The sequence below is a fragment of the Egretta garzetta genome, unplaced genomic scaffold (assembly GCF_000687185.1).
Source record: "Egretta garzetta isolate BGI_Z169 unplaced genomic scaffold, ASM68718v1 scaffold154, whole genome shotgun sequence".
Taxonomy (NCBI): Eukaryota; Metazoa; Chordata; class Aves; order Pelecaniformes; family Ardeidae; genus Egretta; species Egretta garzetta.
In genome coordinates this window covers 2581523-2603404 of record NW_009259600.1, presented here as the reverse complement: position 1 = coordinate 2603404, position 21882 = coordinate 2581523, and the positions used below count along the sequence as shown (strand labels likewise).

General features: G+C 43.6%; 1 protein-coding gene across 1 annotated transcript in view; it reads right to left on the bottom strand.

Moving 5' to 3' along the window:
• The window catches only part of LOC104125813 (neural-cadherin), a 40443-nt gene extending 18919 nt beyond the window's left edge, over nt 1-21524 (bottom strand). The window contains exons 1-16 of the mRNA XM_035893883.1: nt 21335-21524; nt 20640-20865; nt 19086-19290; nt 18575-18686; nt 14605-14854; nt 13537-13679; nt 13140-13312; nt 12648-12816; nt 11053-11223; nt 8061-8233; nt 7768-7935; nt 6532-6781; nt 3736-3863; nt 2356-2542; nt 2072-2215; nt 345-628 (exon numbers count right to left, since the gene is read on the bottom strand). Of these exons, the coding sequence (XP_035749776.1) occupies nt 345-628; nt 2072-2215; nt 2356-2542; nt 3736-3863; nt 6532-6781; nt 7768-7935; nt 8061-8233; nt 11053-11223; nt 12648-12816; nt 13140-13312; nt 13537-13679; nt 14605-14854; nt 18575-18686; nt 19086-19290; nt 20640-20865; nt 21335-21464 (2913 nt within the window). The 5' untranslated portion in view covers nt 21465-21524. The remainder of the gene's footprint in view (nt 1-344; nt 629-2071; nt 2216-2355; nt 2543-3735; nt 3864-6531; nt 6782-7767; nt 7936-8060; nt 8234-11052; nt 11224-12647; nt 12817-13139; nt 13313-13536; nt 13680-14604; nt 14855-18574; nt 18687-19085; nt 19291-20639; nt 20866-21334) is intronic.
• Nucleotides 21525-21882: the final 358 nt, after the last annotated feature.

The window sequence follows — 21882 nt, the reverse complement described above, 5'->3', positions numbered from 1 at the left end:
CCAGCCACGCTATGCTTATACAGTTACTCAAATATGCTAACTCTGCTCTGTAAGGGAAAGCCATCACATTTCTCAACATTTAGAATCATAGAATCATTCAGGTTGGAAAAGACCCTTAAGATCATCGAGTCCAACCATTATTTATGTTGGTCAAGGGAGCAAGTCCATCATGCAAATTCAAGCAGGCTTTCTTTATTCTCTTCTTTACAGAATATTACTAGCAAAATCCTAATACCAGGGCTCAGCCATCCTAAAGAAACTCTCTTTTTGGATTTGTGTAAATGGATGGGATTGAGCTGAACAAAAAGTCGGGGTTTTGCCCTGCTTTGTGCAAACTGCTTTACCTTTAGGACAAGTACAGGCAGATCTGTGAGCTCCTCCAAGACACTGCCCTGGTATTCGTTCTGAGTAAAGACTGGTGCTTCGTCATTCTTATTGACAACATTGATGACAATAAGAGTGTGGTTTTCCCATTTTCCATCAGAAGCTACAAGCCGGAGCTCATAACGTTGTTCTTGTTCATAATCCAGAGGCTGAGCAATGAAGACAGTTCCAACCTCAGGTTCCACATCAAAAACTCCTTTCACATTTCCCGATGTGATCTGATACCTTAGTTTGGCATTTGCACCTACAAGAGAAAGCAAACGACCGCTGTCTCTCCACTCTCTGAATGCTCAATCCAGCTACGCACAGTAGACATGTATCCAACAGAAACCTTATTTGCCCAGACTGCTACAGCGTGTATGGGAGATAAAACACAGCCACAAACAGAATGATCCATGTATGTAATTTGAAGCATTTGTATATGGTAGATGGGGGTTAGGTCTGCATTTATATTTACAAATATCATTTGCAGTCACAGACAAGCACCTGTTTATTGATAGCGAAGGAATTGTGTGCCTCTTATTTATTGTGTATTCATTTGCCAATAATAAAAAAGTAACATACTATTAAAATGCTAGAAGCTATTTTCACTCAATGTTTCCTAAGCCTCCCATTTCAAATACCAATATTCCTTAACTTTTTTTTTTTTTTTAACCACTGGATGGTGCTAAAATATAACAGAAGTCCTCTATTTTGAGCAAGAACTCATCTCAGAACATTCCACCTGTACAACAGCAGTTGTTTGATTGCTGCAAAATGTTTAGGAACAGAAAAAAAATATCTTTTTGGTGCTTCATGTTTACTTATTCGAAAAGGAAAAAATACATGACATTACATTCCAGGATAGAAAGTAATTTCCCAAATTAAATAGGTGAGCCACTAGGAGTAGAAAGAACACTGAGCATTTTAAGTTGTGAGTCAACTGTGGATAGGAGGACTAGAGCAACATGGATGGCAAGAAAATGAAAAGGCTGTGCTCAACATTAGTGCTTGGCTGCCTTTGCAGCATGAGTTTGAGCATCACTCGCTAGTCGCTTTTGCCAAATTCTCTCAAGTGCAGCAGCCCGTTTTAAATGGCGTCTTTCCTTCTCCATCACAGGCACTAAGAGGCACAGGCATTGCAGCACTGCTACCAAAAGGAAAGGTCCCACCTGCTCCCACAACAAACTCCTCTGGTGCTCATTTGGGCTCTGTCACCAACACACCAGCTTGCCTTCTTTTTGTCATTGGGTTTGTTTTTCTCCAGCAAGTTGAGCTGGACCAACTCATGAAAGGAGCAAAAAAGCCACAGCAGAAGCAAGACGGGAACTGCCTGGTGGTGCATGCTGCTGGACTGGCTCAGCCCATCTGGTCTCACCACACGGTAGGGACAGTTTCACACCATCAGAGCTGATGTAAGTGTGAGCCCAAAAAGAAGGTCTGGCTTTCCCTTTTTTCCTGCCTTATTCCTGCCTTCTCTCTGCCTTCATTTCTGGCCATGTCATCCCACATTTTCCACTGTTTGTCAGATTCTTCCACAAGCATATTCAACCCACTTACCCAAAAGCACACAGGTTTGGTTTTATTGCAGTGGTATTAAGTAAAACTGACTCCCAAGGGGATCTGGAAAGCACAGGAGTCAGCACAAAGCAAGCACATGCACAGTAATACTAGGAGGACTTAAAAAAGACATGCAGGGTCCACTCACCCTCATCTTCATCCTCTGCTGTTGCTGTCACAACAGGACTTCCAACATCCCTGTCCTCATCTATGCTGACCTCATACACTGACCGTGGAAATGCCGGAGCGTTGTCATTCACATCACTGACAAAAATCCTCACATAGGCTGTGTCTAAGAAGGAGATGCAAGAGGAACATGCAGCAATTCCTTGTTGTATTCCAGATAGATCGCATACCCCCCAAGTCTAGAAAAGTTAAGGAACCCAATCACAGGTATCTTTTACCCAATATATAATTCCTTACTATTTTTACCTGAGTTGGGCTGCCCGTGAACACCAGGTCTAGCAGATTCTGAAGAGTCCTGAGACTGAACTTCAATCAAGTAAGAGGCTCTTTTCTCTCTGTCAAAAGATGCGTGGGTGGAAATAATTCCTGTTTCAGGCTCAATGGTGAAGAACTGGTAATCCTCACTAGCATCTTTCAATATTAAGTAGTGAACCTAGAAAGAAAGTTAGTTAAGAGAAGTTGCATTTTCCACTTTGATTTATATGTCCGAGTTCTGTGACCTTCCCCTTCCCCAGCAACCTCCTGGGTCTGTCTGCAAAGCAGCAACACTCGGAGGAAAGACAGTTCATCTGGACATAATTTTTCTAGGTCTTTTGCCCATTTTGATATAAAAAACCAGAATTCTCAAACAGAAGAACATCTGTACCAGTGATAGCAAGGCCCATCAAGCCCAGTATCTAATCTCCAACAGTGGCCAGTAGGAGTAGTTAAGAAAGATCATGAATAACAGAAGGACAGAGAATGTATGGAATGACATCTTCCCTGGTGTCTCCCCAGCTTCTAGCAACTCATTGTGCTTCTGATCTCAAAAAAAAAATGGGGCTAACTGAGAGTTTGGGTACCATTCCACAGGACCGAACAAATGAAAACCTCCACTCACGAAAGCTATCCACATTTTTCCCTTTAACAAAGGTTTGGCTTCCTCCTCCGAAAAAAAAATTTCTACTCCCACCTCCAAGTCATGCCCAGAGCACCACCAGGCAGTTCTACCACACAGGCTGCCCTTCAGAAGCTGTAAAATGACAGTTACAGAAGAACAGATCTCTGCTAGATCCTCCCAGTTCCCTCCCAGAAGTAGGAGTTTTGGAAAAGGCTCAGGAAAATGCACAGAAAATGAGCAGTTTCCTTCATAACACTGCTTTTTCCTAGGGCTGGGTCATTGTGACAGTGATGGTCAAATATTGGTTTGACCAACCATTTGACCAATGATGGTGAAACAAAATGTTATTTAATTGACCATATTTAAATGGCCGCATTTAACCAACCATAATCACTGTTGGTCAATTAAATAATGAGCTGAAGAGGCAAGAGTTTGGAAACATGTTCTGCAGCCACCTCCACTTGTCTCATCATGGCAGCAACCCTGAGAATCACGCAGCAGTGCTTTGTTACGGTTGCGGGATCAGGATGAGCTGCTATGATGCAGGATCCCAAGATCGTCAACAGCATCTTCTCTGCCTGCATCCCATATTACGCACATCAGGCACATGTTAGACAAATGCTTGACAAGTGCCGTAAGAAGTGTTTGTGGCTCATTGCCCTGTCATCTGCTGTCTGCACACTCTCACTAATTAAAACACTAAAACTTGTCTACTGGGAGGAAAAGAACTGGATGTAAGGTCAAACCTTTCCATGTAGGCCAGAATCCAAGTCTGTCGCTAACACCTGAACCACAGATTTGCCAACATCAGCTCCTTCTGGCACAGACACCTCGTAGTTAGAAGACACGAAGAATGGAACATTATCATTGACATCTGCAAAAGGAGGTGATGGGGACCACAGTGAGAAAATGTTTGAAGACTTTTTTTTTACTGTATTTTTTTCCACAGTCGGAATTTTGCTTGGAGAAAGAACTCACATTGTTCATAGCAAGAAGCAATCTTGCTTTGGGTCTTCCCATTTTTGTGGCATTTTATAGTCATTGAGCAGTTCCTGGGAGACAGTGGCCTAACCTCAGCTAACATACTAACTAATGAGTTGACCAGCGATCTTCTTACATTAAGTCCATGAATGCTAGGACCTGGAGGCCTTTCATCCACAGCCTGTAAGGAACCGGTTATCTACAGTAGTAGTTAATTTCAGCATTTTATTAAGGGCTGATTAACTTACAATGGAAATGAAAATTGCAGAGTCTATAGAGTTGACGAAGAATGTGTGTAAAACAGTCTTTCCTGGCTTTTGCAGGGCAGTACAGCCAGAGTTATATTAGGCTGTAGGACCTAATGATTATTTAGGATGCAGTTGCACATTAGCCTCCCCTCATCTAACTACTGGCCAACGTCCAAAGGAAGAATGCTGATCTGCCCACTCTTCTCATCCTGCTCTCAGCCCTGGGATCCCCCTTCCCATGAGCTGAATCATGTGGCCCCATGTTGACAGCACTCATTTTGTTGCTCAGAGAGACTGACTTTCTGGAGAGAAAAGGGCTAGCTGTGATCCGACATGCTCCGCAGCTGTGGAATCACCAGATCCAATGCAAGGGATGTGGTGGGATTGTGCAGGTGAAGGAAAGGAAGGGCTGCCCCAGCGGTGGCAGGCGGCGGTCAGGTCAGATGAGGCACAAGGCAAAGCCACATTAAGCTTACATCAGTGCTGCTCTTGCTTGTCTTCCTTGTCTGACCCCTGTAGAGACCTAAACTGGAAAAAATACGTCCAGTGCTTTGGAGGGCCAGTTTCTGACACATTTTGTCCCTGAAACTGCTGTGTAGGACCAGGTGAGCACAAGGAACGGGCAGGACACCTATGGCAGCACTGACTGGGATCCATTTGAACTGCTCTGGAATCACGTCCTCCTGCTCAACCCACGACAAATCATTCCGGTGTTCCTCCTTGTCTGTGAGATGACTAAACGCAGAAAAGCTGCATAGTCCCCTACATCTCTTTGCACTTCTCACAGTTTAACAGCCACATTTAACGCAAGTCATTTTCCTGTGTTGTGGCACGGTGCCAGAACAGAGGAGGTGTAACGACAGTTCCTCGGATCCATCTGTCTTTATGAAGAGCAGACAAAATTCTTACTACCTCATTCTGAAAACCCTTAAGCACACATTTAGTTTTACTACTGCCACATGACTCCATTGATTCTGACACACAACTATTTGCAGCACCAATGTCTTAAATTACTTTTTTTTTTAAGTTGTCGGTGTGGGCTCCTGTAAATCCCAATTTTCTTTCTGTCTTATATGCATAATCATCTGTGAAAACTTCTTTTCTAACAGGTTTTTTTTCATATTTTATAGAAGAAAATACATCTTGTTAGAGCTAAGTTTCAGCAAATTCACTGAGCAAGGTAAGGAAAATAAGATGCTATAAAAGACTTCATTTTCTGTGTGCTTGTGCATAAATAAAGGACAATCCTACATATGAAACTTTCTGGTGGCTATTTCTCTCTTAAAGGTGTTTAACTTGCTTTTTTCTCCCACTAATGCATACACGTGTATGTAAGCCTTTTTTTCGTATGAAATATAAATTACTGAAAAAGGATTTTTGCTTGTAAGCAAAATGAAGTTTCTGCCAAATTCTGATACCAGTAACTGCACTATAGGAAAAATCTTCTGGGACTGGGTCCATAATCTACAATGAGGCTCAGACCCAGACTCGAAGCACTCTTGCTCTACAAACCTGAAGGTTTTTTGCATTGCTGGACTGTGGAAGACAGGACACTGCTGCGAAAAAGTGAAGCAGGGAAGTTGGATTCACGTTCAGATTACCACTTAGGTGTCTCATTTCCACGGTGGTGAGCGAGACAAATGTTTTTGCTGGAGACTTCACTTATTCATATTTTCATCTAAATGACTACATATCAACAGTAACTCCACTAATGCTTCAAAAGGCAGGGATTAAAATCAGATTTATAGTTTTATGTGGATATATAGTAGAGCCTTACAAAAAGATCCCACTGAAGGCAGAGTTGGATCAAATCTTTGAAAACCGTACCTGTTGTCAGGACCCTTGCATTTTCATTTCTACAGTTTTAACCTCAATGTTAAGTAGAAAATTCCTAATGTAACAACAACCCCTAAACATGGGTTTCTGTTGGATATCTATCTGAGCTGTTTCTCTTTCTATAGCACAGCACATTTCTAGTAATACTCCTCTCCTTTCAATATCCTGGGGACATTTACTAGATTTTTCCTCCTATCAAAAGAAAATCTTTGCAATTACACTTATAAAAGCAGGCACTGCTGTTGCGTAAACATTCACACAGCCCATTTTTGTATTATCATGCTTTCACATTTTATAATTGCACTTAGAAATTGCCTCAGACAGACCTTTTTAATGACTGCAGAATGTCCTTTTACCATTTAGAAACGTACAAAGCATTCTTAGGTGGCTTGGCATTTCACGGGTGTTACCTTAATTCACGGAGTTACACTAAAAATAACAAGAATATTGAGCTGTTCTAACAGCAGCAAAGCTTACCTGTCACGTTCACACAAACAGTGGTAAAGGAAGCTAAAGGGGTCATTGCTACATTTTGTGCCCGGACTGTCAGGGTGAAAAACTTAGTTGTCTCAAAGTCAAGTGGTTCAGCGACTAGAAGAGAAGCAGATCCATCAGCTCTGTTTGGCTTCAGATAGAAACGAACTGGCATGTTAGTCTCTGGAACTTGGCCCTCCTCCAGATTATACGTAACCCTGGGATCACCAAGAGGGGATGTGGCTTTGATGGTCTGAAGAAGAAAAGAGCCACCACATATGTTCATGAAGCACGCAGTTTTGAGTGTTAAATGTTTGGTTTGATGGCAAGAACATACATGCATGTATATTCTCCAAGAACATACATGCCTGTATGACTTGGATAACAGAAAAAAGAGAAACAGTTTACAGAGCTGAGTTTCATTTTACAACATTTTAGGTCTGATGCAGGTCTTTAATCAGCAGTAAATTTACCTGCCTGTAAATGAGCCAAGCAAGAACTGTATCGCTGGCTAAAGGACATCCCTCCTCTCTCCTCCTTCCAAAAAAAAGCAATCCATAAAGAGATCTTTTCTCCACTGAGTGGTACATTTTACCAGGCAAGATACAGACAAAACTTTAATTGTTTGTAAGTGCTTGGATATTACGCACAGGAGGAGGAAGGCAGGAATTATCTGGCAATTTACAGAAGAGACTATCCTTAAAGAATAAGTCTGTACAGGTTTAAAAGGTAGAAGAGCCCAAAGCAAACTACAGCTGTTCCATGCTGTAGTGCTAAACTGAGAAAAGCTATAGGAAAGATGCTGGCAGGCAGCACGGTCCACAGAGGATGGAGGAGTGAGGAGCTGGCCCTTGATGGGAACACTCAAGGATTTTTTTTTTAATGGCAGTGTAAGATTAACAGTTGGACTTGATGATCTTAAAGGTCTTTTCCAACCTAAACGATTCTGTGATTTCCCACAGAGGCAGGGCATGGGTCTTGCTTCTGCGGGAGCATACCCTGATGGCCGCTGGTATAAAAAATCACCGGGAAAACCCTGCCAGCTGAAATGCCAGCCTACTCTGCAACAGGTACTCCTGCAAACACTAGTGGAGTACACAGCTGTGAAGGCTGATGAGGAAACAGCACGAGTAAGGTGGCAGAGCAGGCATCCACGTACTTTTGATATGGAGACAGAGCACAACAGAGGAAGAAGTTGAAATGAAAAGAGGGAGGGAAGTAATTGCACTTTTGACATACCACTATCTTGGTGTCACGAATGGTGTTTTCGGGGATGGTCACCCAGTATCTGCTCTGCTCCCACTGGGGTGGCTGGCTGAGTGCATTAGTGATGGTTACCGTCAGCTCCACAGTGCTGCTTCTGTTCCCTCCATCTGTTGCTACGATATAGCAATTAATGCGCGTTGCCTATGAAATGAAGAAGATTGAGGATATTTGCAAACCATTTTGTACAAGTCAAGAGATTGCAATTAACCCTCTACAATGGATTTGAGGGGTCAGAGTTTGCTTTCTTCCAAGCAGAGTTGCATTACCTGGGATAGCAGGCGGTTCACATACACCCAGCCTGTGCTGGGGTTGATCTGGAAGTATTCCAGTTGACGCTCTAACATTGAGTATGTGACAGCAGCATTCACACCTTGGTCACTGTCATGAGCTGCAACACGGAGGAAACTCATCCCCACTGGAGTGTCTTCGCTGAGGAAGTCTTTGAAAAGACAAGGGTACTGTCAGCAGGTCTGGCTCTGGCTTACCAGGCTGCGTGTAATAGAAATACTCCTGCTCCCAGCAATCCACCTGAGAGAGAGGTTGTGTGTTTGTGCCCATAGTCCTAGACAGACCAATCCTTCTTTGAACCAACTTTTATAATCATCATCTAAAAATCTGGTGGCAAAGAGTCACACAGCTGAAGTACCCGTTGCACAGAAGAGTAATTAATTTTGTCTTCCTAAAGCCTGATTCCTGGCAGGGACACCAACACGATGGTGGGAAATCATGAGCAGTCATTTCCTACTCCCCTCCTCTCTGTGAGGCACAATTTTATATAAAGCTATCACATCTGTTGGCTGCCTCTCTTCCACACCCCAGTCTTTAGATTGGTCTGATCTGACTTTGGTCCTGCTCTTTCCTCCATCCTCAGCCATCCAGTCCCAATTCCTCCTCCAAGTAGCCACGGGCACTTGTCTGATTGTGTTTTTGAGCCGTTTCCATGCACCAAGATTCCATCAGCTCAGTGTATTGAAATGGCCCTGGCAGTGGGAAGGCTGTCGCAGTTAGGTTTAGATGACCCAGTCAGCCTTTTTAATCACTTCTTGTTCAGAAACCATCCCATATCATTGATCGCCCTTGTATGTGTCTCCTTGAGCATTTTTGAGGTGGGACGATCAGAATTGTATACTATTTATAAAGCAGAGTGGTCGTGTTTTCTGTTTTGGTTTTCTCTCTTAATATCTACTTACAGTCTGTGGCAGTGGGGCAGTAAAACCTTAAACCACCACAACCACTTGCTCCATGAACAATGTGAGCTTTAATTAGCTTTCCTCATCCCCCAGGACATTTAATTGGCCTAGGATTCACGTCCCTGGAATGTCAGTAACAGCCAAAGCTACTCTCAGAAGAGATTTACTGGCACTAAAATAGATTAATGAAAATGGAATTTATTGCTAAGAAACACTGTCAAATATCCCTTTTTTGGGTTTTAAATTTATGCTTTTATAGTCAAATCCTGTTAATTTGCATTGTAAGAAAAGATACAAAATTACTTGGAAGGATCCTACTCTCTCATTTCATGTACTTCTGCTTGCTGCTGGCATAACTCTAACACTTACTATACCATCCCTACTGCATGGAGTTAAGCATTTCTTTAATGTCTGTTTTGCAGGCAGAGAATAAGATGCATGGCTTAAATCAGGGATTTGACCAACATCCTAGTGCAGAGGAATAAAGAACCAGCAGTTTCCAGGAAGAATAGAAGCCTATGACTAATGGCATTTGATCTTGCTAGAGAAGAAGCTATTTTTAATTCTGTGACGTACAAACATTGATTGCTTATGTATAGATGCTGGAAAAGTGCTATGCATAAAGTGACCTCCCTATCTGCAGTTTCCCCATCCCAAAGGTTGCCTTTGCTTCAGGACCTTTGCTGGTACCTTGGGTTCATGAAAAAAAGAAAAAAATCTGCCTGTTCCTCAGAAGTGCCAAAGTCACCATAATTACCAAATGCAACCTCTCACCTTCACTACTTTTAAGAAAAAAAAAAAATCATCCCAGGCAGATTCACCTGAAGGACATGTTTGAAAGTAGAGCAGAAAGGTGCATCTTTGCACAAACATTACCTTTACCTCAAGGACTTCTCTGCTCTGTCCGAAAATACGTCTCTCCAGTGAGATCACTCCCACCTGATTTCTCAGTGCTGCTTTGGCAAAGTTTGCAGAAACCACTGGTAGGGATGCAGAAACGGCTATTCCCAATCTGCACATTTTAACCAATTGGCACTTGCAGTTAGTTGCTATAAGACACTCTAAAAGGCACACCATCATTTTCTTTCTGTCCTTGTGCATAACTCTGAAGTGTGGATGTATATTTAGACTATTTCCTAGCAGGTCACTTTTCCTCCTTGTTAAAATCCTGCCGTGTGAGCATCCAACCTCCTTTTGAATCCTGCCTAAAATGCTGGCCTCCGTGATGCAAAAGACGACTTACTTACAAGCCATCTTCATTTTAATAAGGCATTGGTCACTGCTTTGCCCTACATGACATTTCCAAAGAACTGGCAAAACATCTCCAAAATTGAGTTGTTGTCACATGCATCATCAAACATTTGTTGCCATTTTGATGCAATTACGCAAGGAAGTTCCTGTTCTAGTTCAGCAACTAGGGAGTACGCTCATTGCTTGTGGGTGGCATCAAATGTAGAGGGCCCAGGTGTACTGAAGTGCAGGATTCTACTGGAGAAGCATCAAGTAAAATTAAATGGAAGACTGATGAAAAGCACATCGGGTGGGGATGAAAAAGGGAATGGCACCAGGGCACACGGGAAAAGCTAGCTCAGCAGCACAGTTACAGGAGGCATCAGGGCTCCCAGCCAAACACAGGCTAGAAGCCAAGGATTTCGGGCTGTTTGACAAGAGGTAAATACCACTCCAGCCTATGTGAATAGAGGTGCTGTGTTAAAGAGACACAGGCAACGATTGCTCTTCTAGTCAGGGTTGATGAATTCCCAGCTAGGATGTCATGTTTTGTTTTGGGGCATGGAATAAAAATTCAGTGTGCAGATAAACTGGGCAGGGAAAAGGGAAGGGAACAGACTCGCCTCATCTGTAGGAGCGAAGACTACCAATGTTTTTAAGAGTACTGCAATGAATAAAGAGGACTAATCAATTCTGCGTATTTCCACCGATGGTGGATTAAGCAGTAACTGGCTGAGTGGGCAGCAAAGGAAGACTGGTCACCTAAAAACCTGGCCGCTGTTATGAAGAACTACTAACCAGGTTCATGTACTGAGACAGGTGGTTAAGAAAGACTCACACTGATAGCGACTGTTCTCAAACTTGGGATCGTTGTCATTGACGTCAGCAATGAGGACGCTGATCTGACACACGCCAATCAGCGGTTCCTGTGCCTGGTCGGTGGCAGTAACAGACAGCGTATACTCCCTCTGCTTCTCCCGGTCAAAACTCTGCGTGGTTGTGATGACTCCTGGGAACACAGACACCTCCTGTTCTGTGTGCCACAGCCTCGGTTGGGACTGAATTTGCAGAAAGGGACCTGCACATCTCCTGCACAAGAGGAAGCTCTGACCGCACGCAGCACAACCATCAAGCTTAATCCACACCAACCCTGCAGCCTGTGTCTTGGACAAGACCAACTCAAACTCCCCTGTCTCTCCTCTCCTCCCTCTCCTCTCCTCTCCTCTCCTCTCCTCTCCTCTCCTCTCCTCTCCTCTCCTCTCCTCTTCTCTCTTCTCATGTCAGATGCTGTCAGCAGTCAACAGCTTTCTCTCCTGCTGCCCTGATAAGGAGCTTCAGTTCGGGTGCCTTGTTATCTCACTCCTCATGGAGCACGGAAGGACTTTCTCATCCTCGTCGAGAGGCCTCTCTTAGGTTTACTCCAGTGATAGTCCAAGTAACTGAGCATGTCAAAGACAGCTCGTTATTCCTGTGGGGAAGAGTCACACCACAGAAGGCACAAGTGATGTGACCAAAGCCATGTCTACTACAGGTGCTAGAGGCTGCTTCACTGAACAGAGTAAAATTGGGTAGAATCACATAGCTCGGTTACTAAATCGAACAACTTTCTCCAAGTCTTCAGTTTTTCCTCTCTACTAACCAAGTCTCTCCCTGTCTCAGCTCTTTTATTCTGTCTGAGAGACTTTAAACTGGCCTTCTTGAGGCCACTTCCAGACCTATGTCTCTACTATGCCAGGGACTGGGATGCTGCTGCTCTGTTGTAGGCCCTGCCAGTCTCCTGCACGATCCTGGACATGCAATATCTCATGTTACTCTTTTCTCAGAATCACAGAATGGCAAGGGTTGGAAGGGCTCTCCAGAGATCATCTAGTCCAACCTTCCTGCTAAAGCAGGTTCACCTAGAGCATGTTACGGGGTTTTGACTATAGAAACATCAACAACTTTAATAATGTCTTCATCTGAAACGCATCAAGTCTGTCTGTCACTGCCCTGTTCTGGCACAAGGGTTTTGACTCTGAACGCACTGCACTGGACCTCCTATTTGTGCAGGAGATGAGAAATAAATGGTGGCCACACTGAAGGGAAGAAGAAACTCAAGCTGTTAGAGTAACACTTTCTGCTCTGCGTTTTTATAGCTACGCTTGATCCAATAGGAAGATAACTGATACAGAATAACTTTTTATCTTCTTGTTGAACTGGGGTTTGTTTCCCTACTTAATTTGTCATTTAAATCACTATAATCTTAATTTAATCTATGTGCATGGCTATCCATATATTCTGAACTTTTTCCAGTGTTATTCTATAAGCTGTCCCAGGTAACAGGGCAGGGACACTGTTAAAGCATGACCCCACATGGGCACACTCACACAGTGGCATTCGCATTACAATACAACGGCATTTTCCTTTTATCTCAGTAACCTGAACGCTACTGACCTGTATCTGGGTCAATGCTGAAGCCTAGGGAAGCTCCATCTCGGTGCATGAGCCCATACTTCACCTCTCCATTGACGCCAAGGTCTGCATCGTAGGCTTCCACCTGTAGCACGTACGTGCCTGGAGGCTGATTCTCCAGAACCCAGGTGCTGTCACTGTAGTAAGCGCACTAAAAACATACCCAAACATCCAACCCTACATATTACACAGATACACATGAATTTGCTGCAGAGTGTCAATATTTTTTCCAGCACGTCTGAGAAGAAATCACTTCTATTATTTAACTCACAAAGAAATCAAGCGCTAAGGGAGAGGAAGGAAAAAAGGAGAATGAAGACTTCAAGTATGAAGAAAGCTGGCTGCGCGTTCACTTACAGATTCATTCTGCTCTGCAAACAGTCCCTTCAGCCTGACGGCAATCACCAGTAGCCAAGAGGAGTCTATAACCCCAATTACGGATGGGAAAAGAATATCTGCAGAGAGACATCTTACCTCTCTGAAGACAGGCTTGTTGTTATTAATGTCGTTAACCCCTACAATAACCTCAGCAAAACTGCTGAGAGGGGTGGGTCCCCCGGAGGCGTTGTCATCTATGGCGGTGATGTTCAGCGTGTATTGTGGCCCTTTCAGGTTGGGTGGTGGGCTTCTGCGGAGTTTAATGATACCTATATTTGGAAGCATAAAGTCTCATTTTATTTTACCGGGATCCCAAGTTTTGGTTGATATTTGGAGAAAGGCCATCATATCAGAGAGCTAATTCTCATTGATAGAAAGCATCTCCATTTGCAGGTTATAGAAATACGGTGCTTTCTTACGATTTTTGACACAGGTAAAGCAGAGTCAATACAGATTAGACAGTAACTAATTGTTTTAAAACCTCTTTCCTTACCTTTCTGGCTATCCAGTTCAAAGTTGCCCTCCTCATTGCCTCCTGTAATTAGATATAGCAGCCCATCTCCATCAGGGTCCTTTGCCCGAACAGTAGCCACTAAGGTGCTGGGACCAGCATCTTCCGAAAGGAAAGTTCTGTAACTGGTGCACATAAAGGAGCAGTGGCAGCACATTCAGTCTCAGAATAACCATCACTGTGTAAGCATCAGCCAAGGATTTTAAATGCATCATGAATGTAGGGTTTTTTAAGCTTTGGGCATGCAATCATGGAATCTTTAATCAGTTTAAGACAATACTTTGATCATCTTTGTTTGGCATAGGGTACGCATTTTAGGATTATAATCCTACATTTTTGGTACACATAATTTCCAGGGATCTTTTGGAAGATACCAATATGCACCATACCACATTGCACTGCAAACCAGGATCACTTGTCTCTTAAAGGTGAGGAAAAGGACCAGTATGTATCATGCAGTGTTTCTTATGTCCCTGTATACTAATGGCAAGCATCAGATACTACAGAGATGAATGTAAAAGAGTATTCCATTTTGTAAATAAATGCTTGTACATCTTGTATTTAAAATATGTCCATACTTTAAACTTGAGGAAAAAATAGAAATTATATTAATTCAGGAAAGGAAAGAAGGCATTTTATACAAGCAGGGCCTCATGAAATTAGTTGATAATGTTATTTGCTGATGATAAAATAAGTTTTAATGTTTGCTAACTACCATCTTTATCTGTCATATATTTATACATGGACAATCACTTTGAGACCTAGAAATCAACACAGTCAAAATCATTCCCTATAGCATTAGGTCTTTTATTCATTCTGTTCTCCCTTTATAAAGTCAATATGCTGGTATCACAACGGGTGTATTTTTTTGATACACTCTAGAAATGAAAGGCCAACTTCTAAAGCCTTTCTTCATACAAACTACCCCTCGATTTCACTGGTACCTATAGCTGCACAAAACAACATGTTACTATTTAGCCAAGCATTATTAAGGTTTACACATGTGAACAGCATCTGTGAAAACCAAAGCAGGCGTTCAAGCTGGCTTACACAGACTGGGAGAAGACAGGAGCCTCATCGTTCACGTTGGCCATTCGGATCCGCACAGACGCTGTCCCTGTCCGAGGGGGATGTCCTTTATCGACAGCTATCACCACAAACTCATACATATGGTTTGCTCGCTCAAAGTTCAGCCTCTGGTTAGAATTGATGACCCCGTGACGTGTGATGGAAAAATCAGTGCTCTGGATGAAGTAAGTGAGCTCAGAGTTGGAGCCAGAGTCGCAGTCTGTTGCAAGCACTATTAGAGAACACATTTAACAGAACGGTCATGCTGCAGAAGAGGTTTGGTTATGTTATTTCCTACCAAGTCAACTTCAGATACTTTTTTTTATTTTTTCCCAGAACAGATGTCACCTAAATCTGTTTTATCCATAAAAGCCTTAGTTTTGTGGTAAGAGTCTGGGAACTCAGCAGGGGGTTGGGAGTAAAAAAGCAAAACAACTCTTCCCCTCCTCCAACCCAGCCTGAGTGATCGCAGCAAGGCGGGTTTGTGGGAGCGCCGTGATCCCAATACTATACAACGAGCTTTGCACAAATAGCAGTCAACACTGGTAATTACCGCACAATCAATATGCATGTTGGTAGAACATTATCGGTCATAAACTGTGTCCTCGCTCTCTCCAGGGATGCCGTTCAAATTTAATTAGCTCCCAGCTGTGTTGTAGCTAAAGCACTTTTTAATTACCTGGTGCTTCAAGGTATAAAAAATGATTAAACATTCCTCCCCAGCAAGTGTTTATTCACTGTGTTGGGTGTCCCATCTGCTCAGAAGCAGCAAATCAGCAGAACAAAGAGCTAGAGCTCACAACGTAGTAGCAAAAGTGATTTTTAAGGATGGGAGCCCACCTCTTTAATTACCCTGCCATTTTTCTAGCCAAACAATGAGGCTTGCACTTACACCCACACTGGTATTAAACAAACTCCTCATTCTACCAGGAGGATACAGATGCAGCCATCGCGGTAGCACACAGCCTTTTGGAAGCAGAACAGTGATTGCAGGCATGGACACCCTGGCAGACAGCTACAGCGTCATCCAAAAATGAGGTGAAGAAACAAGGACCCATCACTATGAGAATATTAACTCAAAGGGCAAGAGAATTAATTCCCCTCAAAGGGGAAGAGAAAGATTTCAAAAAGCACACTGAAATGCTGTGCTACTTAGCTGCAAAAAACTCAACTACCTCTGCCTGTGGAAAGTTACTCATCTGGGTTGAAAAGGACATTTTAGGGTGGTTGTAACATTTTGTTTAACGTCTCTCAAAATCCTACTGTGAATAAATGTTTGGGTGTGCTACACACTACAAAAGCAAGGGCTTTAGAGTTTGTCACTCTCTTGCTGTACTGAAAACCTAAATACATTAAAAAACTCAAGGAAGACTGACACGAAAGTGACTTAAAACTGTTAAATGTAGTGGTCAGGTATTGTTTTTAGGAAGATATGCAGAAAGTGAAAACATATTTGATTTGAGAAGTTTTATCTGCAGAGTTATTACCAAGATAGTGTAACCATTCACAAAAATACATTTTATGCGCTTAACGATCATACTGTTTTTTCCCCAGATGTTTCTGGCAAATAGGGAATGTGACGCTTACTTGTACACGACGAAGACGTGCCTTACTTCCCAATAGCAACTGGGAATCCCGTTCCCCTTCCATTTCATTCCATCCGGCAAACTGATCTGCGTTGCAAAGGTATTTCAAGGATCATATAGCAACCGCAGACAGGTCTGTGCTAGCTCTACCCATGCTCCAAGCTAGCTTAGTGCAAGCTAACTCCAGCTCCAAGCCTAGCATGTTAGCACAAAGTTGCCAGGTACAACTCTAAGCCTTGCTCAGCTGGCACAGCGGTGCAGCTGAAGGAGTACGCTAACCCCTGCTGAGAGCATCCCCGCATGCTTTTCGGATCATAGCTTGTTTGCATCCAGACATCTTAAAGCACATGCAGCGAGCACAGATCTGCCCGTAATGACTAAGTAGACAGACTGACCCAGCCAGGGTGGCATCAGCACGACAAGCATGATACAAGCCAGACTTCGAGTGTGTTAAAATAAAAACGGTTGCTGACTAAAACCTACATTTACATCATCCATGGTTTTAACAAACAGCATATACCACACCATCTTTTTCACTGCCATTGATAGCAACCCAGTCAGACACAGAATAGCAAAGGCTGCCTGGAATTTGCATTTATTTTTGTTTGTGGGACATTCTGAGGCTCCAATATCCCACCCCTCAAGCAACTATAGCCAGGGTAAGAGCTGCTTTGGTTTTTTGATTATTTTTTTTTCCTTAGCTGATACCTGCTTTGGCTGTCAGGGTTAGTGGCACAGCACTCATCCAGTGCAGGGTACAGGTGACTGCACGGACGGCTTCCTTGCAGCCACAACTAACGCCCTTCAACACCAAGTGAGTGTTTACCCGCCCATTTCCACTGTCACTGTACTTCCACCTCGCATTTTCTTTTCTTTTTCATTCTCTTGAAAGGTAGCCAGTTTGACAAGACAACCAAATTGGATGCAATTGTACAGCTTTGCAGTTCTGCCTGCTTTGGACATGGGGTGTATGTTTTTTTCCTCGCAACTGGGTGACTTTTGATCAGCTTTACAAGTCTCCTACAGAGAACAGCACACATCTCCTTAAGGAAAATCACATGCTTAGGAATTTTAGGAGTTGATCTTTCCGATCGACTTATTTCTTCAAAAAATGAGCTACAGCAAGCTCTGAATTCTCTTAGTAGGTGTATAGAGAAAGCAGTCCCTGCAGCCCTTTTATCAGCATGTGGCTATTCGCAAGGGAAGCTAGGCTTCTTATCACCACTACAACCTGCATGCACTCAGCTTCAAATTCAGGACATTTACACATCTTAGCCACGTAAATCTTTGCCAAGCCTTCCCTTGGCACTTACCCATTTCTCACAGGGTTCATAACCTCCCTGAGGTCTCAGCCCATGTTCCCGTTACTATCCCAGTACCCACCCCTGCTTTCAGGTTGAATGCTGACAGAGAGCCCGCAAGCATTCTCCCAGTTTTAGGGAGAACGCACCCGTGGCATATACCACGTCACAACAGACTACACCAGATCTCGAGACATCTTTGAAGGCATTTAACTGACACCAGTAAAACAGGTTGGAGAATGGACTTGCGGTCCTTGTCTGTTGGACTTTGAAGGCTGAGACAAGAGGTGCAGCGTCATTCAAGTTCATTCCTTATTTGTGCAACCACAGTGTTTCAAAAATGACCTTGAAGTTTTGGTTGGAACTTGAGGCTTAAAATAATTTTCAACGGCTCTAATCTTTCAACGGAATACTATTCGAGCCTCTAAAACCGTCGTCTGTGCATGCAGCGTTTATGTCCAAGTGATATGTGGCCATGTTAAATGCAACAAACTTGGAATGATGAAATGTAAGCCACAACCATAAATACAAAAGTTCAGAGGATTTGCAAAGGTTTCTTCTCTAACACTTTCTAAGTCAATTATACAGCATTAATACCTATTTGATAAGACTAGCTGCCCTTTTAAAAAACTCTTTTTTTTTTCCTTAACACATTAAGAAAAGAAAAACTAGTTGCGGCTGCTTCCAGGACACAAAAAGATGCCCAAGCCGAGTTAAAAGACAGCCACAAGATTTAAAGGAAACAAGCTACAGCAATCCACCAAGTCACTGCCAGTCAGCTGCCTTAACTGCTCCTGGGATAGCTCTGGATGTCCCTTGGGCATAGCTGTGTGACACAGCACAGTGGTCCTCACCTGAAGACCCTCACAGCTCTGCTTCCAGGACACCTAAAAGCCATCTGCAGCTCTTCAGGAGGGCTACCATCCACATTTTACAAAGGTAGTGCCCACTGTGGAAGAGGCAGCATTTCCTCATGGTAAGAACATGAAGATGAACATGAACATGCAACACAAACAAGCAGGTCCATGGCACAACTGAAACTAAAGGTACCGGGATGGTCCTCACCTTGCAGGAGAGACGTGCCGACAGGGATGGTTTCAGGAATGCTGTCTCTGCTGTAAATGGAGTGCTGGAATTCGGGAGAACAGTCATTTTCGTCGGTGATATGGACCATGACCTGAGACAAAAAGACATGCTGGGAGATTTTAGCTTCTACACTTAGGAAAACAGGCACCTCATTCTGGACACTGCCTGGGTGGTCATTACTTTTGCTGCTGTCCTGTCCTTACACCTAAACTAAACTTTTTCTGACACTACACCTCTAACACATAGAAGTATTATCTCCTCCACTTCCAAGCAGATGGGAAACAAAGCCAAAGAGGAATAACAAGAGGCATTTTGCAGACCCTAGATCTGAGCCCAGATCAGAGCCCAGCCTTCTGCCCATACCTTAAGGCCTCCTCCCTTCCAAGCAACTTCACGAGTTTTCCAGGCTATCCCTGTGTGTAACTGGTCCCGCTGACAAGATCACGAAGAGCGCAGAGACGGTGGGCAGGAAGCGGAGCGCCGCACGTACCTCAGTCACGCTGCTAAGCATGCTCTCTACTTCCATGGCTTTCAGTAAGAGGTGATAGAGGTGGTGCTCGCTCTCGTAGTCCACGGGGTGGGTCAGGCTGAGCTCTCCGCTCTCCGGCCTCACCCTGAAGAGCCCGCTGGGGTTGGTGAGCAGAGCGTACGAAAGAGGCTGGCTCTGGAAAGAAACAGCCTCAACAACAGCTACTCTGTAAAGAACGAGAGAATAACCCTTTGCTTCAAAACAACAACAAAAGCTGTCTCCTCCTGAGCACCTAGAAGAGGAAGAGGAGGATGACGAAAGGCGAATTGCTCGCCCTGACAATGCTGGGCTCATCTCTGTACTCAGACTGGAAATCCCTGTGCTACAGGGAGCCCACCTACCTGCTCTTCTCTCACCAAACTGATCCCCTGACATAACAGGGCTGGATAACAACCCATTTCAACCCTCTGCTAACATGAAAACATCTTTTTCTTCCCTTTTGTGCCCTTCCAAATACTTGACACAAATACTTACTGACAGCAGTAACTGGTTTAGATTCAGTTACAGAGATAGCTGAGCTACTATACTTTTGACTTTCTTTGAAGCTGTATATTCAGCAAAGGAACTGGTTCAGGGGTGGGTGGGGAACCCACGAAGCACAGGGCCTTTCCAGACCCTGCTGTCTGCCTTGGCAGGACATGAAATGAATGTTTGCCTCCCTGCCATGACTTACACTTTGGAGCTCCATCTCTCGCAGCAGTCTCTGGCCAGCATGACAATACACTTTAAGCACATCTCGGGGAAAGCTCCAGGGAAGAAGACAAATTTCCCTCCTCCTCCTCCTCCTCCTTCAGTCTCTTTTAGGGAATAAGTGGCACATCTCCAGTAGTTCTTCCTACTTCATCAGCTTATTTTGAGGTTTCCTGCTCCTTAAAGGCCCTATGGCACTGCTCCACCTGCTACTTAGTGCCTTAAAAGCCCGGGCTGCTCTCGAGCAGCTGAACAGTGACAATAAAACCAGCGCCAGCTCGGCAGCATCTCCCCACTGTGGCTTGGCTTAGCTACTCTTCATGCAACAGCAGAGCCCCTCGGAGACTCAGCTGTATCTATTTGCACTTTGCATGGGCGTTGTTATCTCAAGAGTCTGGCAATGACATGCTGTTCTAAAAATTTAAATACAAGTCAAACGGGATACAAACAACTCCAAATCTGGTTAATTAAAAGACAGTATTTTTCAAGCACTCCTTTATAGCTGAAGTGCTCCAGGAGATGCATAGCCAGGAATTTGGCTGTTTTAATTCACAGTGCAATGCAGTAAGACCCCAAGAGCATTAAAATACTAATTTCAGCAGAATTCCAGCATCCCAGACTACACCATGTGCCACACTGGAGATTCTCAAACACCAGTAGAGGCATAATTTCTCTTAAAAAACACAACGCTAGTCTTAAAGTGTAATAGGCAGGCACATATGCATAGCCCTGAGAAGCAACAACACAAAAATGTCACTTCATTGTGCTCTGTGAAGTTCCTCTCAGACTGCAGGGAGGTTGCTCACCCAACAAAGTACAACTTACTTTTCTCCTGCTGGAGTATTTTCAGGGACAAACACACTGTAGGACATGTTAGTGAACTGCGGCGGTCGGGAGCCCGCCAGGATGGAAACGGAGGCGTAGGGGCTTTTGTTGCCGTACTCATCGGTGGCTTCCACAGTAACCACGTACTCCTTGTTCCACGTCAAAGGCAAGCCAGTCGTCGTGATGATGCCGGTATCCTTATCTACTCGGAATCGCTCTTCACCACCTATCAACATATGCATAAAGCTGGTCTGAAAAATGCCCCACAGCAAGAACATTTGCATCTTCACTATTTTAAGGTAAGCTACCCTCAAATCATCTACCTATGTCCTTGCATGCACTTCTTTTTTCCTCTCCAGTTGTGCACCTTATCTTTCACTCACACCGTGCTCTGTTCACTGGTGCAGCGCAAAAGAGACAAGAACCGGCAAGAAACGGAGCCTTAAGCTAACGGTAAGGCTGCAACCAATTTCCAAATAGAAGTAAAGCAAAGAAAGTGGCAGCAAGAAGGATTCCTATCCACATAACTGTTCTACTTAAAGCACCTCCAGCTTCTACTTGCTGTACCTGCTGTATCTTTAAGGATTCCCCAAGGGAAAAATCTATCAATGAAATGTTAAAATGGGAAATTGTTAAGAAAAATCTGCAACTTAACAGAATTTTGCTTTTTTTTTTTTTTTCCAGAATAGACCTACCTGCAATGAGTGTGTAAGTTATCCCGGCACTGGTGTTTTCATTGTTACTGTAATATGCCACAAGCTGGTAGATGAGGGTGCCTTTTCGGGCGTCTGGATCAACACGTGCCAGGTAGGGATATGGGTACATGCCCCAGGACAGAAGTTCCTCTTCTGGGGCAAGCAGTGTCACATGGCAGAGGTACCAGTCATTATCTGCAAAAGATGCACGGATTTCCAGACAGCTTGTTTGAAGGCTTTAGTCGAGAATGTTTAAGATCTTATCCCTTAGTATCTGTAAACAAACTGAATTGCCCATCACATTCATCCTATCGAGTGCACAAAAAATTCAGTACAGACACAGACTTTGGCATCTCAATGTGCCTGAAGTGCAGTTAACAATTAATTCAAAATACTTTCAATAATAGCTTTTAATCTGTTAGAAATGCATAGTAAATACTCTGTCAGTCACACCACTTGCCATGACACAGTTTTTAAGTGCATACTTATCCAGACTTGGGTGAAATGAGGAAGAACTTCTTTACTTTGAGGGTGACAGAGCACTGGAA